Source organism: Leopardus geoffroyi, chromosome C1 (assembly GCF_018350155.1).
Source record: "Leopardus geoffroyi isolate Oge1 chromosome C1, O.geoffroyi_Oge1_pat1.0, whole genome shotgun sequence".
Taxonomy (NCBI): Eukaryota; Metazoa; Chordata; class Mammalia; order Carnivora; family Felidae; genus Leopardus; species Leopardus geoffroyi.
In genome coordinates, this window is record NC_059328.1 from 114,386,358 (window position 1) to 114,411,736 (window position 25,379).

At 37.9% G+C, this 25,379-nt stretch overlaps 1 protein-coding gene across 4 annotated transcripts in view; it reads right to left on the bottom strand.

The window, feature by feature from the left end:
• Nucleotides 1-25,379, bottom strand: part of CNTNAP5 (contactin associated protein family member 5) — an 807,688-nt gene that overhangs the window by 391,108 nt on the left and 391,201 nt on the right. For all 4 annotated transcript variants that reach the window (XM_045479457.1, XM_045479456.1, XM_045479455.1 and 1 more), the window contains exon 7: nt 9,437-9,580. In XM_045479457.1, coding sequence (XP_045335413.1) covers nt 9,437-9,580 — 144 coding nt within the window. The remainder of the gene's footprint in view (nt 1-9,436; nt 9,581-25,379) is intronic.

The following is a 25,379-nucleotide window of genomic DNA, read 5'->3' on the forward strand; positions in this document are numbered from 1 at the left end:
TTTCATTTAGACCCAACTTCTTTTTAATTTTATTTTTCTATTGAAGTATAACAGTGTTCCATTAGTTACTGGTGTAAGATATAATGATTCTGTAATTCTATACATTTCTCAATGCTCATCAATTTAGGTGTACTCTTAATCCCCTTAACCTATTTCATCCATCCTCCCACCCATCTTCCCTCTGGCAATCACCAGTTTGTTCTCTGTATTTAAGTTTGTTTTTGTTTGTTTGGTTGGTTGGTTGTTTTTCTCTTTTTCTCCTTGTTCCTTTTGTTTCTTGAATTCTACATATGAGTGAAATCATATAATTGTTTTTCTCTGACAGACTTATTTCACTTAAGATTACACCCTCTATGTCTATCCATGTTGTCGCAAATTAACCACACTCTTTTAAATTCATTTGAATATTCAAATGAGGGGCACCTGGGTAGCTCACTCCCTTGAGCATCCGACTTCAGCTCATGTCATGATCTCACAGTTCATGAGTTCGAGCCCCATGTTAGGCTCTGTGCTGACAGCTCAAGAGCCTGGAGCCTGCTTCAGATTCTGTGTCTCCCTCTCTCTGTCCCTTACCCGCTCATGCTCTGTTTCTCTCTGTCTCTCAAAAATGAATAAGCGTTAAAATACAAGTGAATATTCAAATGAATGGAAGGTATGAGGTGGAACCCACAAGGATAAAACGGTGGGGGGGGGGCAGGTGGAGGCTAAACTGGAACAGACTTTAAACAATTGAGTCAAAAATCCATAATCGTTCACCCAATAATCTTCACTCCTGGTTATCTATTCTAAGTGTTCATGGGGTGCCTGGGTGGCTCAGTCCGTTGGGCATCCGACTTCAGCTCAGGTCATGATCTCACGGTTTGTGGGTTTGAGCCCCGCATCTGGCTCAGTGCTGACAGCTCAGAGCCTGGAGCCTGCTTTGGATTCTGTGTCTCCCTTGCTCTATGCCCCTCCCCCACTCACACTCTGTCTCTCTCTCTCTCTCTCAAAAATAAAGATCAAAAAAATTTTTTTTAATGTTCAGAAAATTATTTTTTCATTATGTTTGTTTTCTCCAAAGACACTCTGGTGAGTTAACGTTTAAATGATGCTTATACAGAGAAATTTAAAAAATTTTAAAGATATAGAATATATTTTAAGAAAAACATTAACCATAAGAAGCAAGATATAAAATTGTCAATAAAATAACACCTATGCTTTATAAAATATACATTTAAAATACAAAAACAAAATACATATAGATGAGAATAGTGTTTTCCTCTCTGGCTTATTGTGTGTTTTATTCTGTATATTCCAAATATCCCTAAAAATATATAGAAATGTATATTTTTAACATTCTAAAGAAATTTTAATAACTTCACGTAATGATTTTACCAGATGAGCTCATGAAAATCAGTCATCTTAGAAAAAAACAGGTCATAACATTGATTTAAGGTAGAACAATTTCAGGGAGAAAAACCATTCCACTGTTAGTTTCTTTTTCTTAACTTTTAAGTCATATTATTCCTCATATGACCTTGAAACTAATTTTAATGTGCCCATGAAAAGAGAGGAAGCAACTTCTCTGGAAGCTAATAATCTAGCAATATTTTTTCCAGGGTATGAGGTGCATACGACACAGAAGCAAGTAATGTGAATGTCAGACTGGTCAAATGACAGTGGAAGATAGCAGGAAAGTGCAGAGAGAAGACATGATATGTTAGTTGCTTTTTCAAGTGATTCCTTCCATCAAGGGAAAGTATCATTTATCACAGAGCATGCTCACAGAGATGAAACATGATCCCGGGGACAAACTGAAGAGATTATAGGCTTCACCAGACACTGGGGACTTTTCTCTGAGCAATTTTCATAAACTTCTGGGTCACAGGAAGGTAGGACAAAGGTTACTGTCAAGGCGCATGTATACGCCTGTGCGTGCATATACAGAGGTGAGTGCGTGTGTGTGTGTGTGATCTCATGTGCACACTTATACTTATCTCTGAGTGTATTTTCTTGGATTCAGAGCTGCAAGAAATAAACAACCATACTCCAGTGAGTTTCGTGGCAGCAGATACAAACAGACGATAAATTTCATAAAAGCCTGCTATTATTATATATCCGTATGCCTGTTATACTCAAGTCCACGGGGTAACATCTTTTTTACATGCCTCATTTCAAAGAAGTCCATCACTTGATCAAATGTGGACTAGAGATGGCCATTCAATTTTCTCAAATGAATGACATGAATAAGATTGGAATATATTTACTCAAAACCCACTTCACGGTTCATACGGTTTGGAAATAAACTAAATGTCAGATTCAGGACATAGAACCTAAGCGGTCACCAATCTACTTTTGTTATTTGGTGGGATCACAGAATACAAAACTACGTGTTTAGGAATGTAACTAGTCTATCAACCATTATGTTACTGCAGGTGCTGGGTTCAGAAGACTGTGCGGCTTCCATAGCAGATAGCTGAGTGGAAGACGTTTTGTGACTGTTCAGCAATTGCAGCCATGAGGTTGGGAGATCATTATATGTGCTCGCTATTGCTATCATCCATTCAATTCCTTAATTTTAATTATTTGTAGACAAAGGCACAGAAGTGAATTGACATGGTCAATTAGCCCCAAAGTCAATTCTATGTCTATAGTCCTGCTCTAAGCCAATGGTTTTTCCCCCCTCTTCTACCAAAGACCAAGTAAAGTAATAAGACCATTTCTGCTATGCTCTTCCTTTAAATGAAAAAAAAAATCATTTTAAGACCTATAGTGAAGTGGGTTATAGACCTCAGCCAACATCCAAACAATCACGTTACTCTCCTTGCCTCTAGAAGAGGGGATTAACACTCGGAAAGCAGAGCTCAAAAAAAGCATCATTTCTTATGAAGTGGAGGGTATGAAATTAATCATTTTCAGGAAACTAGCAGGGCAATATATTTCTTATATTATGTATATAATCATCCACATTACAGGTACTGTACACACACTTCAATGGACCATTTACTTTCTGATTGTTTATTATATGGTGCTGTATTAGCATAGTATGAAAGATTTGAGGAAGAATAGTGAGGTATTTTTTATGTCTACTTTAAGCTGTTAGTTTTACTGCATTTCGGGATGTGGAGAATCGTCTTGTAGTCAAATCGAGCCATAAAGACTAAATTGAATTATCCCCATGGAACAGCTGTTAAATCTCCAGGGAGTGGGCAGGTCCCACAGAAAGGAATGACAAATTGCAATGGTGATACTCACCGAATGCCACTTGCTAAAGAGGTCTGTGCTGCATGAGGCCAACACAGATGCTTCCTTGAGCCTTGAATCACATTTTATAATTTATGGGTAATATCATACCCTTGCTACCTAATGCATTGATTCCATGACTCTCCTGCTAAACTCTGAACTTTCCAAGACTTACTAGCTGTGAGAGAGTCTGTGAACACCGGCAAAGGACAGAAGTGCCACCCCTTTCAAAAGCCCTTACTTAGCACAGCAGTGACTTAGTAACCTAGAGCCAAGCTGGTTCTGTAGCTGATACTGTATCTTTGGGGGAAAACTTTAAGCATGAGTAGGGGAATAAAGGAGTTTGTGCTTGTAATTAACAGTGCAAACCATTCCTTCCCTCACAGCATTCCTAAAGGAAAAAAAGACTAAGTATATAAAGGTGCATGTGCGTGTGTGTGTGTGTGTGTGTGTGTGTGTGTGTGTAGTGATATGAAGTGAATTCTCACTTAAGCAAGGTGATGGAAGCAATTCTGGATAAAAATAACGTTTTATTTCCCCTTTAAATTTTGAAGGTTAAAACTAAAGGCTGTCTACCTGCAAAGTAAAACAGTTTTCTTGGGATTTTTTTTTCCCCAAGTACATTAGTGCTAAATGGCTTCCTCGTGCTTTGTATTAACAATACCGCCAATTAAACTCTCAGGAATGAAGGATGCTACCAAAGTTTCAGGCAATTTGGTAAGTGCTAAAGTAGTTTAAAATCAACACAACATTTATTAAGGTTTTTGGTAAATCATTCGCCCAGAAAAGGAGATGATGAAAGCTTCCAATATTCACCAATTCATTTTTTTCCTCTTGTGTTCTTTATTTCTCCTTTTCTTGCTTTGTGTAACCAGTAAATTTTAAATATATATCATCATTAAAGACGTTTCTAACATGTAATATGTATGCATATTTCCTTTCTGGATACTGCCATAAGGATTTTAGTTATTTATATGTAAGTCTCAGGCTCGCATACTTTTTTTTCCAATTTTTATTTCAATTCTAGTTAGTTAACATATAATGTAACACTGGTTTCAGGAATAGAATTTAGTGATTCATCACTAACTTATAACACCCAGTGTCACATACTTTTGAACCTGTTTATGAACAATGGGACTGAACATGCTATTATAAATGCCTGTGTTTCACCATGATCTGCCAACTCTTAGAACAGCAGAAGGTAGTGTCCTGCCTTTTAGACGTGTTGACGTTGATGACATTACTCTAAACTAAATTGCCAGTAGCATGTGATCTTACTACCAATAGGCCGATTGAACTTAAAGGAAGTGGTATATTATGAAATACTTAATTAGTGGGGATGGGGTGGGCGAGAATGAATGTGTTCACATGGCTCAAGTCCCGAACTAGACTCAAGAAAAATATCACCAGCAATCTAGTACTTAGGTCAATTGGGAGATGGATATACTGAAGTACATGTGGGTGGGATAATTGTCAAGATTCCTGAGCATGAGCCAAGGATGGATAGGCAATGTCAATGGATCTCTTAGAATGAGAGTAGGAGGATTAACCCCTTCTTAGCACCAGCCTTATTCTTCAAAACAACAGGAGTCCGAAATTTGGCCCAAGCCTTTTAAAATACTGGCAACCTTGGGGCACATAGGTTGCTCAGTCGGTTAAGCGTCCTACTTCGGCTCAGGTCATGATCTCATGGCTCATGGCTTCGAGCCCCACATCAGGCTCTGTGCTGACAGCTCAGAGCCCATTGCCTGCCTTGAATTCTGTGTCTCCCACTCTTCATGACCCTCCCCTGCTGGCACTCTGTCTGTCTCTCTCTCTCAAAAATAAGTAAACATTAAAAAATAATAAAATATTGGCAACACCTAAGCCACTATGATTCCCTTCAAGCAAATCTATCTCATACCCTCAAATCCAATGGCCACTTTAGAAAATGTGTTACTGGGGCACCTGGGTGGCTCAGTAGGTTGAGCACCTGACTTTGGCTCAGGTCATGATCCCACAGTTTGTGAGTATGAGCCCTGCATCAGGCTCACTGCTGTCAGTGCAGAGCCTGCTTCAGATCCCCTGTTCCCCTCTCTCTCAGCCCCACCCCCGACTCATGTTCTCTCAAAAATAAATAAAACAAAAACAAACAAACAAAAAAATAAAATGTACTACCTGTACAAAATCCAAAAACCCAAATGAAATACAATATTCATTATAAGGTATACTTATCAAGGGGAAAATAAACATCAAGGTCATTTAAGACCTATGGGTTTTCCAGATAGTCCACTAGCCAGATCACAGAGAGAATCAGGTTTGGCCTGTCTATGATACAGTGGCCTACTCTTGTCATGGGTTTTAGGAGTATCAGTTTAAATTTTTTTTTTCAACGTTTATTTTATTTTATTTTTTTTGGGACAGAGAGAGACAGAGCATGAACGGGGGAGGGGCAGAGAGAGAGGGAGACACAGAATCAGAAGCAGGCTCCAGGCTCTGAGCCATCAGCCCAGAGCCTGACGCGGGGCTCGAACTCACGGACCGTGAGATCGTGACCTGGCTGAAGTCAGACGCTTAACCGACAGCGCCACCCAGGCGCCCTGAGGAGTATCAGTTTAAAGGACTTCCACTTCTGGAAAAATGGAGTAGTATAATTTTCTCTATTTCTCCTACTAAGTACAAATAAAAACTGCCAGACATTATGTATGAAACAAACCTAAGAAGACTCTGAATGGTTGAGAGAAGAAAGCATGCATAAGGATCTTGAGACCCACAGAACAACAGTTAAAGTTCCCCCAGATTTTTGTTTTTGCCTATTTACATCTAAGACTTGTTGCTGAAGCAGTCAGCAACCTGGAGAGACAAACTGGTGCAGATCAAAAGTGAATCCCAATTAGAAGTTTGCTCTCTGTAATCAAAGAACAAGGAAAGGAACGGCAGAGTAAGACAGAATATCTTCAGACAGTAATTGCTCTATGCCAGCCAAACACCACAGAAAAACTGTGGCCCTATTTCCATTCATTCATGCTGCAACAAGATGTCAAAATTCCTGGCCAAGGCTGTGTCAAAGAAGACTGATTAGGAAGCTGGGACTTTAAGCCTTGTCAGAGAGTAGCAAGTCTCTACCTGTAGTATCAACTGAAACCACATGTGGGGTAGAACTTGGACTGTCTACCCCCACTCAGCAGTTAGAGGAACCATACCCATCCCCCGTAGGGATGGTGTAGAAGACGTCTTAGTGCAGAGTCATGACATTTATCACAGTCTAGTAATAAGAAGGGCACACACACACACACACACACACACACACATTGTAATGTTAATGGATGTGCCATGAAGAATAGTAATGAGGCTTTCATACATACCCCAGCCAGGGAGAGCTATCACTTAAGTGTTAGTGGAGAGCTGGAACTTTCATCCCTCTCCACCTTACCCTTAAGAGTCAATGGGTGCTGAGTGGAAAATCTGGACTCTACCCTCACCTAGCAGAGTGGAGGTAATATCTCCCTCTCCACTACTACAATATTGTCAGAGGAAGACAGCTAATAGAGCAGGTTTAAATACAATTCATCATAGTATAATCTCTAAAATGTCCAGGTTAAAATAAAAAAAAAAAAACAACTCTTGTCACACCAAGAAACAGGAAGAGATCAAATTGAATGAAAAAGACAATCAACAGATGCCAGCACTGAGATGAGAAAAAAATAATGTTAGAATTACATGACAGGTATTTTTAAGCAGACATTATAATAAAACTCCTCCAAGGAACAATTAGATATTTGAGACAAGTAAGAAAATATAAATATCCAGTAAAACACAGAAAGTCTTAGCAAGGAAACAGAAAATAAAGACAAATGAAAAATTTAGAACTGAAAAATATAGTAACAGACATAAAAATAATTAACAAATATGTGCAGTAACAGAATGAAGGGAATGAGGAAAGAATTAGTGAACTTGAAGATATGACAATGGAAATTACCCAGTTTGAACACAAGACAAAAGAGCTAAGAAAAAAAAAAATATGAACAGAGGATTAGGGACCTGTGGAATTGTAGTAAAAGATCCAGCATTCATATTTGTGACATTCAGAAAGGAGAAGAGAAATAGAGGACTAGAAAATACTCAAATAAAAGGCAGAATATTTCCCAAATTTAGTGAAAGACAAGAGCCCACCGATTCAGGAGACAGAATGAAATCCAAACAGGGTAAACCTAAGGAAATCACACAATAAATAATGGTCAAACTCACAAAAACTAAGACAAAGCAAAGATTTTGAAAGCACTGAAAGAGAAATGACAGCTTATCTATGGGGCAAAATTTTTTAATAATGGTGGATTTTTCACCAGAAACATTGAAGCCAGAAGGAAGTGGCTCCATTCTCAAGGCCTGAAAGAAAACAGCATTCAACCCAAAGTCTTATACACAAAGAACATATCTTTCAAGGATGGAATAGCTACGAACACATTATAGATTGAGGGAAAACTAAGAATTTGTCATGAGCATACACCTCAAAAAATGGCAAAAAAATGATTTTTTAAAACAGAAATGCGATGATAAAAGAAGAAATCTGGAAAATTCAGGAAGGAATAAAGAACAACAGTAAGCAAAAATAGTAAAACAGATTTTTCTTCTTCTTTTGAGATTTCTAAATTAGGTTTGGCAGTTGAAGCAAAATAACACTTATTATGATTCCAATTATATAGATAGGAAATAATAATTAAGAGAATTATATAATAAACAGGAAAAGGTAAAAGAATATAAAGGTAGGTAAGATTTACAAACTCCACTTAAATTGGTGAAATACCAGTAAACTGTCATAAGATGCATATTTATAATACCTAAAGAAACTACCAGCGAAAAGTATACACAGAGATGCATTCAAACACTACATAAATCAAAACAAAATTCTAAAAGTCATTCAAGAAAAACACAGGAAGGTGGAGAGAAAAAGAGAAATAAAAAATGGAGGTAACAAACAGAAAACAAAAAATAAACAGGCATTTGAGCACCAACACACCAATAATTACCATTACATGTAAATGGTTTAAATACACCGATTAAAAGAGATTGATGGGGGCGCCTGGGTGGCGCAGTCGGTTAAGCGTCCGACTTCAGCCAGGTCACGATCTCGCGGTCCGTGAGTTCGAGCCCCCGTCGGGCTCTGGGCTGATGGCTCAGAGCCTGGAGCCTGCTTCTGATTCTGTGTCTCCCTCTCTCTCTGCCCCTCCCCCGTTCATGCTCTGTCTCTCTCTGTCCCCAAAAAAATAAATAAACGTTGAAAAAAAAAAATTTAAAAGAGATTGATGAAGTGGATTTAAAAATAACTGTACTATTTACTGTCTACAAGAAAATCGCTTCAAATATGTGATATAGGCTGTTTAAATGTATGCAAATGAAAAAAATGACATTTCGTATAAATGTTAATCACCATTTATAAACTGAAGAGTGTTTATATTAATATCAGATAAAGTAGACTTCAGAGCAAATAAAACAATCACAGACAGAGAAGAACATTATGTAATGACAAAATGGCCAATCCGCCAGGGAGACATAGCAATCCTAACTGTGCATGTACTAAACAACATGGATACAAAATATATGAAATAAAAACAGAGAGAAATAAACCAATCCACAAATATAGTTGTAAATATCAACACCATTATTGAGCACCTACTATATACAAGGCAGTCTGCTAGTATTGGGAATGCAGTGGTGAACAAGAAAGAGACAGGTCTGACACTCACGAAACTCGTAGTCTATTGGGGAAGATAAATATTAGTTAATTAGAAAATTATATAACTTGCTAGCATGATAAATTCATCAGAGGAAATCTCAAAGACAAAGGTTTAAGCCCTCATTCAAAATTTTAATACAAATGATGAGTAGAGAAACACATAACTCTCAAGCTATAGAATTTAACAGAATCTGTGGTTCTACTGTTGCATTTCACAGAGATAATAAAGACATTTATGTTAACACAGAGGAAGCTGCAAACACTACCCACAGCTGGACAGGAAAATAGAATTCTTCAGGTGCCTCTCATGCTTTGTTACTCCTCATAACGTTATTCACACTCACTCGATTCCTGCATTTTCTGTTGCTCCCCAGTTTCACTTGGGAGGCTGATAGGACCTCAAAGTGTGTAATACAAACACATTATAAAGAGGTTCAGGATGGAAGAAAGACTTACTCCAACATGTTAGAAATCACCACACTGAGAAACATGTTAACTTACCACCGTGTAGATCTGATGCTTTCGTCTTTTAGCCAGGTCAATTATGTTTACTCCGTTGTAGTAAAGGTTTTCAATACATCCATGGAAGTTTTTCTTTAAAAAGGTTCCAGGTTTTCCTGGTACTGGAATTCCTCCAAAACTAAGCTTTATGAAGAGAGAGAGAGAAAAAAAAATCAACTCTTAGTTATAAGCCCTGAAGGAGTAGGAAAGAAAAGAGAGTGAATTTTAGTAGTTTCAATTGTATGTGTGAGCCAAGTGGCTCAAATAATTATAGATGCCACTTGATTGCACATTTAAAAGGATACTGATTAGCCCACATAAAAATAACTATAATTGCTTGCTTTTTAAGGGCTTATTTTACAAAACTATTTCACTTCCTTTCTGAACCTTTTTAATACCAAATAAAACAATAATTTATAGAAGGTGAAAAAAATAAAAGAAAATCAACAACGTTATATTTATCTCTGGTCCAAACATCTGAGATAGTATGGCCAAATGAAAGCCAAGGGACAAACATAATATACCTCAATTCACCCGGAGGGAGACCTAGTTTAAAAGTCTGCATTGTAGCAAAAGAGCCTATGTACATGATTATATCCAAATTATTTTCTATAAAAATGAAAGATAGGAAGTAATGTAAATATGCCATACAGTTTCTTTAAAGGAAATGATAAAGAATTAGTATGATAGAAGGTTACTTAGTTGTCAATATTGGTGTTTACTGAACACGTGATAAAATGGCAAATGAACATAATATTGATTGAAAAATGCAAGTTATAATTGGGTATAATGTATGATGTCAACAACAAAAATTGTTCTTACAGTATAAACTTGGAGGAAATGCACTGAACTGTTAATTATGGCTGTCTCTGGGAAGAACATGAGATATTAGTTTTTGCATTATTATTAGTTTTTACCACTTTCTTCCAGTAAAATACAAGTTGCTTTTTTTTAATACATTTTTTAATGTTTATTTATTTTTGAGAGAGGAAGAGACACAGCATGAGCGAGGGAGAGGCAGAGAGAGAGGGAGACACAGAATCCGAAGCGGGCTCCAGGCTCTGAGCTGTCAGCACAGAGCCTGACAAGGGGCTCAAACTCACAAACCATGAGATCATGACCTGAGCTGAGATCAAGAGTTGGGAGCTTAACAGATTGACCCAACCAGGTACCCCTCGAGCCAATTTTTATACGTTTGTCTTGTTTCACTGTCTTTGTAAAAACTTCTTAAATTCATGATATAGAACTTTGCAAAAACAAAACAGTAATTTTTATGTATTTCCTGAGTATATACTATACTTATTCTGACAGCACATCACATTAAAGAGATATCTTTCTACTCCTATTTTACACATAAATCATTTATTAGCTCATTTGTTTGTTTATTCAAACTGAGAAATGAATGCTGTTTTATCCACTGGTTTTTAAGAAATCCCCATAAAATAAGAATACAGGGTATTATATTGAAACTCCTGATAGGTTCAATTATATTAACAGATCATAAATTAATAGGCTCTTTGATTGAACCACACGTGTGCTTCATTTGCCCTGAAATAAACGTGCTCATACTTTAAATAGTAGATCAGTTTGTGCTGTAATTTTCATCTTTTGTCAAGTATTTAGATCAAGCCTAGATTTGTCTCTGAGAAAAACTATGGGAATGTTATCTTTGACTCTATTTAAGAATGGCTCATAAATCTTGGGAAACACTGTGGAAAACTTAAAACACCAATGAAATTGTTCAGTTCACAAATATTTTGTGCAATTCTTTCTTTTTTTTTTTTTTTTTAAATTTTTTTTTTCAACGTTTATTTATTTTTGGGACAGAGAGAGACAGAGCATGAACGGGGGAGGGGCAGAGAGAGAGGGAGACACAGAATCGGAAACAGGCTCCAGGCTCTGAGCCATCAGCCCAGAGCCCGACGCGGGGCTCGAACTCCCGGACCGCGAGATCGTGACCTGGCCGAAGTCGGACGCTCAACCGACTGCGCCACCCAGGCGCCCCAATGTGCAATTCTTTCTTTGATAACTTGTATAAAATCTTCCTTCTTGATTTGTTGCAGTATTCAAATATTTTCAATTTGAATCACTTACATTAAAAAAGATCCATTTCTGTTTTCTACATTGTTTCCATAAGTCAAATTTATAACGTAAGAACTAAATGGAATATTTGTAATTTGTAATTATTTTTTGTAAATACATTTTTTTTGGGTGCTGAGCAGTTTAGGTCCACAATGGAACTGAGAGGAAGGTACAGAGGTTTCCATCTACCCTCTGTCCTCACTCATACATAGCCTCTTTCATTGTCAACATCCTTCACCAGAATGGTACATTTGTCTTAACTGGTGAACCTCACATTATGATCACTCAAGTTCACCCTTGGTGTTGTACATTCTTTGGGTTTGGACAAATGTATAATACCATGTATCCACCATTACAGTATCATATAGAATAGTTCCACTGCACTTAAAAACCTCTGTCCTCTGCCAATTCATCCTTCTCCCGTGCCCCCCAACTACAACCCTTGGCAACCATTGATCTTTTTACTGCCTCTGAAGTTTTCCCCTTCCCAGAATGGCATACTATTGGAATCATACAGTATGTAGCCTTCACAGATTGGGTTATTTCAATTCGTAATATGGATTTAAAGTTCTTCCATGCCTTTTCATGGCTTGATAGCTCATTTCTCTTTACTGCTGAATATATTCCATCTGGATCTACCATAGTTTATTTATCCATTCACCTACTAAAGGACATCTTGGTTGCTTCTAAGTTTTGGCAACTACGAATAAAGCTGCTATAAACATTCATGTGCAGGTTTTTGTGTGGACATAAGTTCTTATTCATTTTTATAATTTAAAACATATAATGATACTTTTTTAAATGTTGGCCACCTTCCTCAATTTGTAAAAATGTTTTTAACACTATGCTTCACTCAGTTGTGATTTAGGAAAATAAGAATTACAGGAAATACTTGAAAAAGAGAGAAAGAGGAAAAAAACACCTTTTTAAATAGAAAAAAAATTAGTGTTTGAAAGATTTGGGGTAGAGAAATTTATCTTAGAAGTCAAGTAATATAGAGTGTACTATCTACTATAAAATTGTAATTTCCAATCACACTAAGGACAGCAAAAGCTGTTTATAGCCTGGGTGGGGATTTTTGGAGAAATTTGGTAGAGACAAGAGACAAGAGTATAGTTAGAAATCAGTGCAGGCCCTGTTCTTTGATTCTCTTCAAGATTGAAACCTACTGAGGCCTGGGGGACTGTCATATTGATCACAAGATGGATTTTGGAAAGCACAGAGGTATCTCCCCACCTCATTCCCAAAACAGTGATGGCTAAAGTCTATTAGAGATGCCTCTAGTTGAGCAGGGACCCAGAGCAAACTTTGCCAGAAGGGAGACAGACTATCAATGGCTGAGGGAAATAATACAGAAAGGTGTGAGCGTTCTTCACCACGACCTGGTTATTCTAGTATAGTGTGAGGTAGGCTGCTGAGGGTCTCACAGGCTGGGGGATATGGATGGACTGAGGATGGTGGTTGGACCTGGAGGTCTGGGAGAGGCCAAGTGACCAGACCTCAAAGCATGAGCCCATTGCCAGTACCATGGACAGCAACCGTAGAAAGCAACCCTTTAGCCCATACTGCCTCTAATGCTGGAAAATACACAGCCCCCCTCCCCCACCCCAGCCAGTGATCTGCCCAGGGAAAAGGGAAGAAGAAGAGGAAATAAGAAACATCAATATAACCCAATACTTACACAGTGCACTAAGTCTTAAGCAGGCATTAACTAGTTATCATTTATCATCTGGGTTGGATTTTTCTGCCATGAAGGGAAGCAGGGGCTGATAAGCATGTCAAATTCAGTTGGGGAGAAGAAACAAAACGATGTTTCTGCACATTTGAGTGTCAGTGTACATTTTTTGACCTCTTATATTTTCAAATTTTTCACGTAGCTGAAAATTTGGGATTATAATTATACTATTGAATTATTGTTTGTTGTAAGTTAGAATGGAAAAATTTGCTTCATATATTGATTCTTTCCTACACATATAGTATTGATTTTATATAAATACTTCATAAACCCTTGTAGGCTGTACTTGGTATGTGTTTATTAATTCTGCATTAATAATTCTGTTCCTCAGATCATTTACATTCATATTTTTATCTGGTTTACCAAAACTGTGAGAATAAAAAATAAAATATTATTCTGGACAATGTTTTTGTCCATCAAGCCATTCACACTAAGTTCACTCTTCTTCATGACCTGAGATGGCCAAATTATTTGACTGTTATTTGCAAAAAATGAATATTGATCATTCTCAAACTATTCTGCTTACTTCAGCTGGCATCTGATTGACTGTCACCCAAGTTCACAACACTGACTTTTCTCCTTTAATGCTGCCCATTAGTTCATTCATCTGGCAGCAGAACTGGAAAACTAATGATCACTTCCTTTAGTCTGGCTCCTGGGCATCTATCCTGGAACTGCCACATGGGCAGCTCATGTAAGGGTAGTGTTAACAAATATCTAAATAGTAGGAACAGATAGTTTTTTTTTTAATTTTTGTATTTGATATTTTACTTGATACATACATCTGCCTAGCATAAGTGGGTATTTTTTAATGTTTGCTTATTTATTTATTAGAGAGAGAGAGAGAGAGAGAGAGAGAGAATAAACGGGGGAAGGGTAGAGAGAGAGAAAGAGAGAATCCCAAACAGCCTTCACCCTGTCAGTGCAGAGCTTGACATGAGGTTTGAACCCACAAACCACAGGGTCATGACCTGAGATGAAATCAACACTTGGACACTCAACAGAATGAGCCACTCAGGCACCCCAGTATAGGTGTTTTTAAATAAGGACCATAATGATTATTATTTTATGACAGCCTTTATCTTCTGATGTTAATTTTTACTTTCAGTGGTATTATTTTTTCCAACCCTGCTTTTTCTATAAATTTATGTGGTGTATCTTTGTCCCTGATTCCAAATTTTTATAAAAAAAAACGCTTTTGTTTATTTCTACAATAAGTGTGTTTCTTGTAAACCACATGTGTGGTGTTTGTTTATTAAAGCAGTATGAGACTACTTACCCCCTGTGGAATTGTAGATAATTTTTAAATTTATTGCTGTAATTATAAATATTATCTACATTGCTTTATTCTATTTTGTTTCTTATTTTTTTTTTATTGTCTCTTACACGTTTTTGCTATATAGACTCTGCAGTGGTTACTGTTTTATGAAGCTGACTTGGAAGACAGTCACTAAGATCACCTAGCTTCTCAAACAATGGCTTTGAATCAGTTTCTTTTTATTAATTTTTAACTTTTCTAAGTTTATTTGTTTCGAGAGAGACAGACAGTGCAAGTGGGGGAGGGACAGAGAGAAGGAGAGAGAGAATCCCAAGCAAGCTCCACATCACCAGAGCAGAGCCCAATGGGGGGCTTGAACCCACAAAACCGTTTTTTTTTAATGTGAAATTTATTGTCCAATTGGTTTCCATACAACACCCAGTGCTCATCCCAACAGGTGCCCTCCTCAATGTCCATCACCCACCCTCCCCGCCCTCCCACCTCCAATCAACCCTCAGTTTATTCTCAGTTTTTAAAAGTCTCTTATGGTTTGGCTCTCTCCCACTCTAACCTCTTTTTTTTTTTCCCTTCCCCTCCCCCGTGGGTTTCTGTTAAGTTTCTCAGAATCCACATAAGATTGAAAACATATGGTATCTGTCTTTCTCTGTATGGCTTATTTCACTTAGCATAACACTCTCCAGTTCCATCCACGTTGCTACAAAGGGCCATATTTCATTCTTTCTCATTGCCAAGTAGTATTCCATTGTGTATATAAACCACAATTTCTTTATCCATTCATCAGTTGATGGAAGAACCCCCAAAACCTTGAGATCATGACTGGAGCTGCAACCAAGAATCGGAAACTTAGCCAACTGGGCAATGCAGGTGCCCCTGGATTACTTTCTATGAAGCACAGATTGTTTTGTTTTGTGTTTTTTCTTCAGCCCCAACTTGCTCTAATTTTGTTTACTTAAACTATAATAATGATTATTAATAATCGGTCTTCCTACTTTTTCCAGTTTGAAATTCCTTTTTTAAGGTATTATGTTATGTAGCAATTTGTTAGGAAATTGCATAAATTTATAAATTATATCAGTGTTCATCTCCCTTTTCACAGCCAAGTGTTTAAAGGCACTGCTTCAGGAACTTCTCTGGCTGGATTCAAGCCCATATCTGTTTCGTACTTTATGTGGGACCTTGGGAAAAAGACATAACTTCTATTTGATTCGTGATCCTCATATACAAAATGAGGGTAATGATGATACTTCTGTCACATACACAACTTAGTGTGACTGGGTGTTGTGAGAATTAAAAGCTTTCCTATACCTGAAGGGTTAAGAACAGATCCTGGCATTAATGCTTACTGTTATCAGTGTCGTTCATACTGAAGAAACTTCTCAGTTAAGAAGTTCTTCCAAACTGTCATTTTGTGGCATTAGATTCAACAATTTCTGAATGAAATCTATATGGACAGTAATTCCTTTAATATTTTTCAGTCTAAAGGTTGTGATAATCTATATTGATATTTTATTCAATTGCAATTCAAGAGAGTGACTTTTGTTTTGAATTAATAAACAGACTAACTTTCCCCCAACATCCTATAGAAGCCTCCTTCTGGTTTTTAGATTTTCAGAACACTGGAACTAAATACATTGTGTTCTCCTTTAAAAAGGCTTATTGGTCAGTTCTAGTTTTCCATTTATATTGAGTGGAAAAAGAAAAAGAGAGATATGTCTTGCTAGAATTTTATGGTCACTGACTATTTTCATTTGTTTTCAAATTAGGAAGACTAGTAATTATATAGTATTATAAGAATAGTAATTAAAAATCTGTTATCACTTGTTCTACAGGTAGGAAGGATATCTTCTCAGGGTCATGTTCTACATTTTTAAATTCAGTCATCATTCTAAAAAGTATTGTTTTTGATTTATTTCTTTTTTTGATTTCCTGAATTTCTATTCTAATTTTTTTCAGTTCCTTAAATATATGTGTTGTACAAACTATTATTTTTATTGCCCCACATATCATTATTATGTTTACAATTGCCCATATATTTCCTTTAAACCTTAATGAGTCTCCTTAAATTAATCTTTGCTTTCAAGCCAAACCTTGCTGTACGCTATGAACCTCTTCATTCACTAATTTCATTGTGCAGGATTCTTATGATATGATCCTTCCTGTCCATTCAGACTCTGGCATATTCCACCTTGGGGCAGATATTGATGATACTGAACAGAGATTATATTTCAGAGAGCATCATCTGTATGATGTTGCCCAAAGGTCTTCAGTATATGGATCGCAGAGCTGGACACCAGCTTCTATTAGTTCATGGGCTCATAACACTATATAATTGTTACAGTGTAAGGGGACCAGATACCCTGAACCAGTTCTTTCCAAATAGCCTTTAACAAAATCACATTTTTAAAAATATTTGTTCAATTAACACCATCTCAGTGATGCCCACCCTGAACAACATATTCAAACCTGTAACCTGTTTCTGTCTTTGAACTTCCAATCTATTACCTAGATATATTTTTGCATGTGTCATCTTACTATGTAATTTACTTGTTATATTTACTACTTATGGTTTCATTCTCCTGCTAAAATGCAAGCATTATGAGGGTAGTGTCTTTGTTTTTTCTCTGACATCTTCCAATATTCCAAGCACTTGAAATGATGCCTGATATATAATGGATGCTGAATAAATATTAGTTGAATATTTTGGAATCATCTCTCTAAAAACATTTCTCAAGGACACAGACAATATCTCACTCATTTTTGAATATTTAATGCAAGAGGTAGGATTCAAACCTAATAAATCCAACAAATATTTGTTGAATTGCTTCAAAAAAAGAACACTAGCGATTTACTTTAAAAACTGATTTTGCCTTATGATTGTTCTTTTGCTTTGGTCAATCTAGCCCCTTCCTTTGCTTACTTTTCTTGTTTGTTTGTTCCTGCCAAATTGCATAGTGTGCCTTTCATTGATCTTATTGGGCAACAAAACTGGGGGTTCGATTGTAAAGTTCCACTCACAGTCTCAGTGTCTTGGGCAACATAGTCCATCTGGTAACCTGATGGGCTTGCTGGTGTCACAGGTGGGCTTCAACTGGATGAGTCCCAGAAGAAAACCTGCTTTGATGTTAAATGTATGAGGTCCAGAATCTGCCACTCTCTCTTCCTTTGATCTCAGTCCTCTTGTTTGTCTGGGGTTTGCTTCTCTTTTTAAATCTTTGATGTTACTTCTATGGCATTGAGTTAACTCCTCTTTATTGGCTTTTTCCCTGGCCCAGTTTAAATTTGAGAGTCTTCCTGCTTGGAAGATTCCTTTTTCTGTCAGACTGAGATTTCTGGTACTTTTGAAGTTTCCAGTTTGTGAATGTTTGTCTCACTTTTGCTCTGATAGTCCACTTTTTAACAGAGAGTGGATGAAAATAGATTCAAACAGCTGTCTTCTTTTTCAACCATTACAACTTGCACTGGTTTAGTGCTTGGTGAACCATGGGTCGAGTTGATGGCTACTGGCTTGGTGCTTGGTGAACCATGGGTAGAGTCCGTGGCCCTTATGCAGGAAGAGCCCATCACTGACTTTTGGAATGTTCTCAAAGGTTATGAGTTTCTGCCATTTGAAATGAGACCAGAAACCCCAATTTTCCCGTGAAATCTTTTGATTTTTAAACAGTAGCCTGAATTTAAATAGTTAAAAAAAGAAAAATACCAAACTGGCCACATGAGATAATAGCAGCCCAAAATCTTTCCCAAGGTCACCATCTTAGGGCTTTTTCTCTACTATTTGACTTGATTGATGACTCAGTTTGTAACTTTTCTGGAATGTTTGATCTCTTTAAAAGGCATACTGTATATATGATGTCTTATTTTTGTCACTACTTTAGGGTCACAAATGAGAGGATATAAAAGGTTACATGTTCATCAAGAATTAGCTCTTCTTTATTGTTTCCATAATCTAGTCTTTTATAAATTCCCAGTGTCCCCTCATTTCTGCACAAGAAATGCCCTATGTCTGTGTTGCTGGGGACAGAAAGTGAGTAATCTCTGACCCAGACGCAGACTTGCATTGAGTACAAGGGAGCCTTGATTTCACCAGTCCCCCTCGTCATACAAAGTGCCTTGTTTGTGCCTGTGCCTCCTGCCTAACACTCCAGGTCCACATTTACCTTGCTCTGGCTTTGCCTTTGAACCCAAGCCCAACTTTGCTCTGCATGTGTCAGTTGGATTTGGCCTCAGAACTCTCTCTTGGATAAGTTTTTGTTCTAATAATACCAACAGTGGCATGCATTGATTCATTTTGCACATTGGGCACTAGGCTTAGAGTTTACTTACATTATTTTACTTCTGACTTTTGAGTTGGGTATTGTTCTCAGCTCCAGACTAATGATGAAGAAAATGATGGCACACAGAGCTTTAGCCTCTTGACTGAGGCCTTACAGCCAAGAGGTGGAGTTGTTGGAATGTCAAGCGCTTCGATCCAGAACCCCATCTCTTATCCACTGCACACACTACCTCCCCTATCGCTTTTGCTACTGCTGGTTCCATAGAGTGGCCCTCCTAGTAAATCAGGCCCCAGGTTCAGGTCAACATCTTGCCCTGGTTTTCCGGAAACTTTCCCACTTTTAAAACTAAAGGTCTCATACCCTCTGGACCTCCTTAATCCTGGGCAACTGTGTTATATACACTGTTGGTAGGATGTCTGCAGTCTCCCTGAGGGGGAGAAAAGAAGAGGTGATGTACAATTATTGCAGCAGAAACCATCAGTTTCCTCAACAGCATAAATCAGCTCTCCCTATTTCCTCTGCTGGAGCAACCCTATGTCCTCAATCTATAAGCATGTTTTGCACCCGCGGCTAGATTCCAGCCACCTTTATTTTATTTTTTTTCCAGTAGTATCTTTAGTGTTGCTCTTGGCCCGACTTTTGTCAATTGCTTCCTGTCAATTGACAATTGCTTTGTCTCTAAATAAGCATCTTTTTACAGACTCATAGACGTCAGGTGCTGACACAGCCCAATTGGTTCAACACATATTTATAACTTGTTCTGTCTGAGTGAACTTAACAATATTTTTACCTTAGGTTTTGGACAGTGGGTTAAATCATGTATGTTTCTGCATCCAAACAAGGAGCTCATTAAAAATCCTAACTGCAGTATCCCCCATACACCCAGGCAAAATGGGCTCCTGCTGTGGAGCTTGAACCCAAGTGGGCCCCACTTGACCATTCCCCAGTTCCATCCTGCCTCATGGGGGAGCCACGGGGAAACAACTATGGAAAACTGCTACCACCCTTATAAAACACAATCTCCTTACACAGCACCCCAGAGCTTCCTGCCGAAACAGTTCTGAAAGTGCCTTGTGGGCCTGACTGGTTCTCTCCTCATCTGCCATCCTGAGGATGGACCATGGATGCATAGGTCTGAGCAGTGGCCAAGGGGCAACTGTTTCCACTGTAGACAGGGCTTGAACATATGGGATGTACCAGGTAAGTTACATTCATCAAAGCAGGAGACTAGAACATATTTTATTCAACAGCTTGTTAGCTTACTTGTAACCCTTTAAATATGTAAACTCATGGTATGTGGACCTCCATTTGTACTCTTCTTTTGGGCTATACACATATTCAACTGTGGCATGGCTAATTCTATAATATTTTATCGATGGTTATAATAATTCAGCCAGGCTCAAGACGTCTTATCAGATAACTGAAACCTATTACATCCCCCATCCCAATAGCAGTTAAAATAAAATAGGAAGGAATTTTTCATTTGTTCTTTTAGCTCATGTCAATGAAAACAAAGATTTTTGTGAGTTTTTTTTTAATGCTAGTATTGAAATACTCAATTAGTTCACTTTTAATATACATGGAAGAGAAGAGAAGTTTTTATATTCCAGTTTGCTGTTATAAAATGTGGGGAAACGTAAAATTATCAAGTCCACGAATCACAACAATCTCAAATTTTAAAGTAGAAAGAAAAATGGAAGCAATTACTGTGGCTTCAAGTCTTGTACACTGCAGAGGCCAGGATAAGGACCAGAGGCTGCTGCACTCATATATTGAGGGATCATCCATCCTTGGGAGAATGTCTGGTCACTAGAAGGGTCTCCAGTTGAACAGTTATACAGATCTGAGCTCAAGTCTTCTTTCTGTTACACAGTGGTTATTGGGGGATAGGGATGGGGTGGGTGGGTTATCCATCTCTCTTGTCTTGGTTTTACGTTTGTGATATAAGCCATAATAATTTCCCTCACAAGGCTGCTTTAGGGGTAAAGCAAAATCACAAAATACCACACAAAATAGTATTTCTTTTCTTTTTTTTATTCCTCCCACTTTCCTCCTCTTTATTTCCGCTTTGCATTTACTCATTATCTTTTTCCTTATTTTCTTTCATTTATTTTTTTCCACATAGGCCCTCTACTTTAGCCTTGCAACTGAGTTTCCAAAGAAAGAAAAGGATCGATTACGCCGCCATGTGATCTGGAAAACCGTTTCCTTGGTGATCTGTGGTTATTCTGATCACTAAATAAGTAGTTGCATTATTTCTGGCCAGTCCTTGAATCATGCCCGAGTTCTTTTTTTTTTTTTTTTTTAATTTTTTTATTAACGTTTATTTATTTTTGAGACAGAGAGAGACAGAGCATGAACGGGGGAGGGTCAGAGAGAGGGAGACACAGAATCCGAAGTAGGCTCCAGGCTCTGAGCTGTCAGCCCAGAGCCGGATGCGGGCCTCGAACACATGGACCGCGAAATCATGACCTGAGCCGAAGTCGGCTGCTTAACCGACTGAGCCACCCAGGCGCCCCAAATCATGCCTGAGTTCTAAGAGAAGTGTCCTTCAGGCAATGTCAAGCTAAAGCAAGGGTGGTGGCCTTCAAACATGGCAGACCTAGAAGGAACTTCTTACCAGAACAAAAGTTGGGCAGGAAATATTACCTTTTATAATTACAGAAGGAAGCTTCCTTCATTTAGTCAGCCCATATTTATTGAGTGTATATTATATACCAGACACATTTCTATAAAAATAAATGAGGGGCGCTTCAGTGGCTCAGTCGGTTAAGAGTCCGACTTCGGCTCAGGTCACGATCTTGTGGTTTGTGAGTTCGAGCCCTGTGTTGGGCTCTGTGCTGACAGCTCAGAGCCTGGAGCCTGCTTCAGATTCTGTGTCTCCCTCTCCCTCTGCCCCTCCCCTGCTAACGTTCTGACACTCTCTGTATTTCAATAATAAATAAATGTTAAAAAAAATTAAAAATAAATAAATAAATGAAAGTAAAAAAAAAAAGTCAACTTTTATGATAAGCTTGAATTCTACAACTAGGACAGGGATGTTGAGAGACAATTTAAAATAAGTAAATTTAGGGGCTCCTGGGTGGCTCAGTTGGTTTAGTGTCTAACTCTTGGTTTTGGCTCAGGTCATGATCTCACCATGTGTGAGATCAAGCCCTGCATCACATCAAGCTCTGCACTAGCAGTGTGGAGTTTTCTTGGGATTCTCTCTCTCCCTCTCTCTCTGTCTCCACCCCTCATGCATGTGCTCCCTCTCTCTCCCTCAAAATAAATGAACAAACTTTAAAAATAAACCTTTAAGAGGCGCCTGGGTGGCTCAGTTGGTTAAGCATCCGACTTCGGCTCAGGTCATGATGTCACAGTCCGTGAGTTTGAGCCCCGCGTTGGGCTCTGTGCTGACACCTTGGAGCCTGGAGCCTGCTTCAGATTCTCTGTCTCCCTCTCTCTGACCCTCCCCCGTTCATGCTCTGTCTCTCTCTGTCTCAAAAATAAATAAGCATTAAAAAAATTTTAAATAAACCTTTAAAATAAGTAAATTTAATAACATATTCTGAAGTGGTAATTGCTTTAAAAAAACTATTAATAAACATAAATCAGAGGTTGTAAGTTTAGTAGCAAAAGAAACCTTTTAAGTCATATATTCTTTCTATCATCTCAGTTTTTCCTTAAAATACTTCCGCATGTAGTACAAAATTCAAAGCGTTTTTTTTAAAGTAGTCAGGGAAAAGTAAGGTTTCCATCTTCATTGACCCCATTCTCTTAATTTCCATCTTGTCCGTCTCCTTAGTCTCTCCCAGAGGTTTCTGTCTATATGAAGTCTGCTGTCAAGTCCACATTTTCTTTCTAATTTTAAACACAGATACTGTTTACACTGCAGTCCACAATGATTTTTCTCTTCTTTAACAAATTATTTTGGGGCATCTGACTTCGGCTCAGGTCATGACTCGTGACTCCTGAGTTCAAGCCCCACATCAGGCTCTATACTGACAGCTGTATAGAGCTGTCAGCCTGAGCCTGACAGCTGAGCCTGTAGCCTGCTTCAGATTCTGTGTCTCCCTCTCCCTCTGCCCCTCCCCTGCTCACACTCTGTCTCTCTCTCAAAAATAAATAAACATTAAAAAATAAATAAAATTACATAAAAAAACTAATCATATGGTTGATGGTTCCCACCAGAATATATAGGGTTGCCTCATTCTTTTTAATGGCTGCATAATGCTTCTGTATGGCTGTGTCAAACACACACACAAAACAAGGCAAGCCCAAGACCAAGACCTGACTGACCCACCTGTAAAGGCAAAGGAGCCACTTGTAGATTCAGACGGTTTGTAACTTACAGAGTCAACAAAGGCAAGAGTGTCCAAACATTGCTGTTCCCCATGGTCCCTGTCCCACACACCAAAAACAGGTGATAAAAAGGGGTCAGATGACCACAATATAAGTTACACGGTTCTCCATTGCTACAGATCTTATTCTAGACTTTAGCTCACCAATTCTAGATGATGCACCTCTATTCTGCGAGTGCATGGCAGAAAGCCTCATGCCTTATCAGAACCTAGGAGGCAACAAGAAACTGTCATGACAGCTTCCCACGGAGCAGGTGCAGTGAGTGGGAAATGGCCTTGAAGCTGCTAATTGCAGGCCTCCAACCTCTGGTGTTTCAGAAAGAGCATAAGGCATCCCGCCAAGCCTCAAATCAGCTGTTGTGCGAAGCTCTGGTTGTGTGGACCACGTAGATAGTGTGAGGTCACCAGGGCACCCTGGCAGAGATGTTTCCCTACAGGGCTTAGCACGATTCTTAATTAACCCTGTTTTGATGGATTTCTGGGGAATTTCCAATCTATAAAAACTCCTAACATATGTCCCATGGCACACATTTGCTTATGACTGTAGGATACATTGTTAGAAACAGAACTGTTGGGTTGAAGACCATACAGTTCTAATTTTGAAGACATTGCTCTTTCTTTGATATAATATTAATTACCATCCCACTAACAATGTATGAAATAGCTCTGGTTACTCCATACCCATGCCAACATTATAAGGTTTTTGGTGTCTGCAGTATAAGTGAAAAATATCACTTGTAGCATGAATTTGCATTCCTTTTTATTAATGGGTGTTGTTGAATATCTTTTCATATATTTGAGAGCAATTTTTTACATATTCGTGTTCTTGATTTCTCTTTAAGTTATTTATTAAAAATCATTTGTGGGAGATTTTTACCCATTAATTAAATGTTGAACTACCTTTCTAAGTTATTGAGGGAGTGATATCATTATATATGTATTTTTATGGAAGGTCATAGGGAAGTTTTTAAAACATTTATACATACAACATTTTTAATATATTCTATTTCCAGGTGTCTGAAATTTATATCAGACTTAAAAGAACCTCCACAACTCTTGATTAAAAATGCTATCTCTTATTTTCTTTGAAACTTTGATAAAAATTACACTTGAAGATATATATATATATATGTGTGTATATATATATATATATATATATATATACACACACACACACACACACACACACACATATGTGCTTTTAACTGCTTAGAGGGTTTAGTCCAATCTAGTTTTTTTAACTAAATATTCTTATTAAATACATGTATTTTTTATTTTGTAAAATGCCTTTTTGGTATTTATGCCATGATACAATGCAAATCATACATTCCAAACTATGTTTTTAATAGTTCTGGTGCTTGTAAAACAGCTATGTAAACAGGGTCACTGAGCACTCTTGATAGGAAAAGAATTATTGGATTATAAGAATCTCAGAGAAATGGGCCCTTACTAAGATCCTAAAAATATCTCTTTCCTAAAATTCTTCTGCTCCAGGCCAGAAGTGAAGTGAATGGTTAGAGTCTTTCTCACATGGCATTTGGAGAAAATCATATAAGCTGAGTGATGTAAACTGGCATAAGTTTCCCAAAGTGAAACAAGAATCTATATACTTTCTGCTTCTCTCTCTCTCTCTCTCTCTCTCTCTCTCTCTCTCTCTTTTGACAGAAGATCTCAGCACTAGCCAGGAGCAGAAACAAACAACCTCATACATCTTAGTGAAACAAAAGTCTTCATGGGGCCACATGGAAAGACATCATGTCATTAGTTGATATCCTCAAGGTAGTCTAAGGTGAAGGAAGGAAGGCCACCATAGTTAGCATATTGTCTTGTCAATTATTAACTCCTAATGCTAAAATTTTAAGAAGAACATAGATTTTCATAATATACTCAACCTTGGTATAAAATTTGAATGGGGATAACTGTAGAGCAGGAGGATGTGCTCTGACAATGGGTCACTGGAGCCCAAGGAGCTGATTTTAGTTATCCTGCTGGCTGGTGGTATCCAGGGCTCATATGTGCACATAGGGTCCCATGGCAGAAATAATATCAATAGCCTAGATCCTGATTAATAGATAATACTGTTACAAAATAAACGTTAGACTTAGATATTTTATTTATCTTTGCCTGCCAATAGGGTGCTAATATTACTTCTGGGTAACTTAAGAGTTTTCATTTTCTGGGTTTGCACAATTAGTGGCAAAGTGGTGACTGGAACACAAGGCTCCTGGGGAGT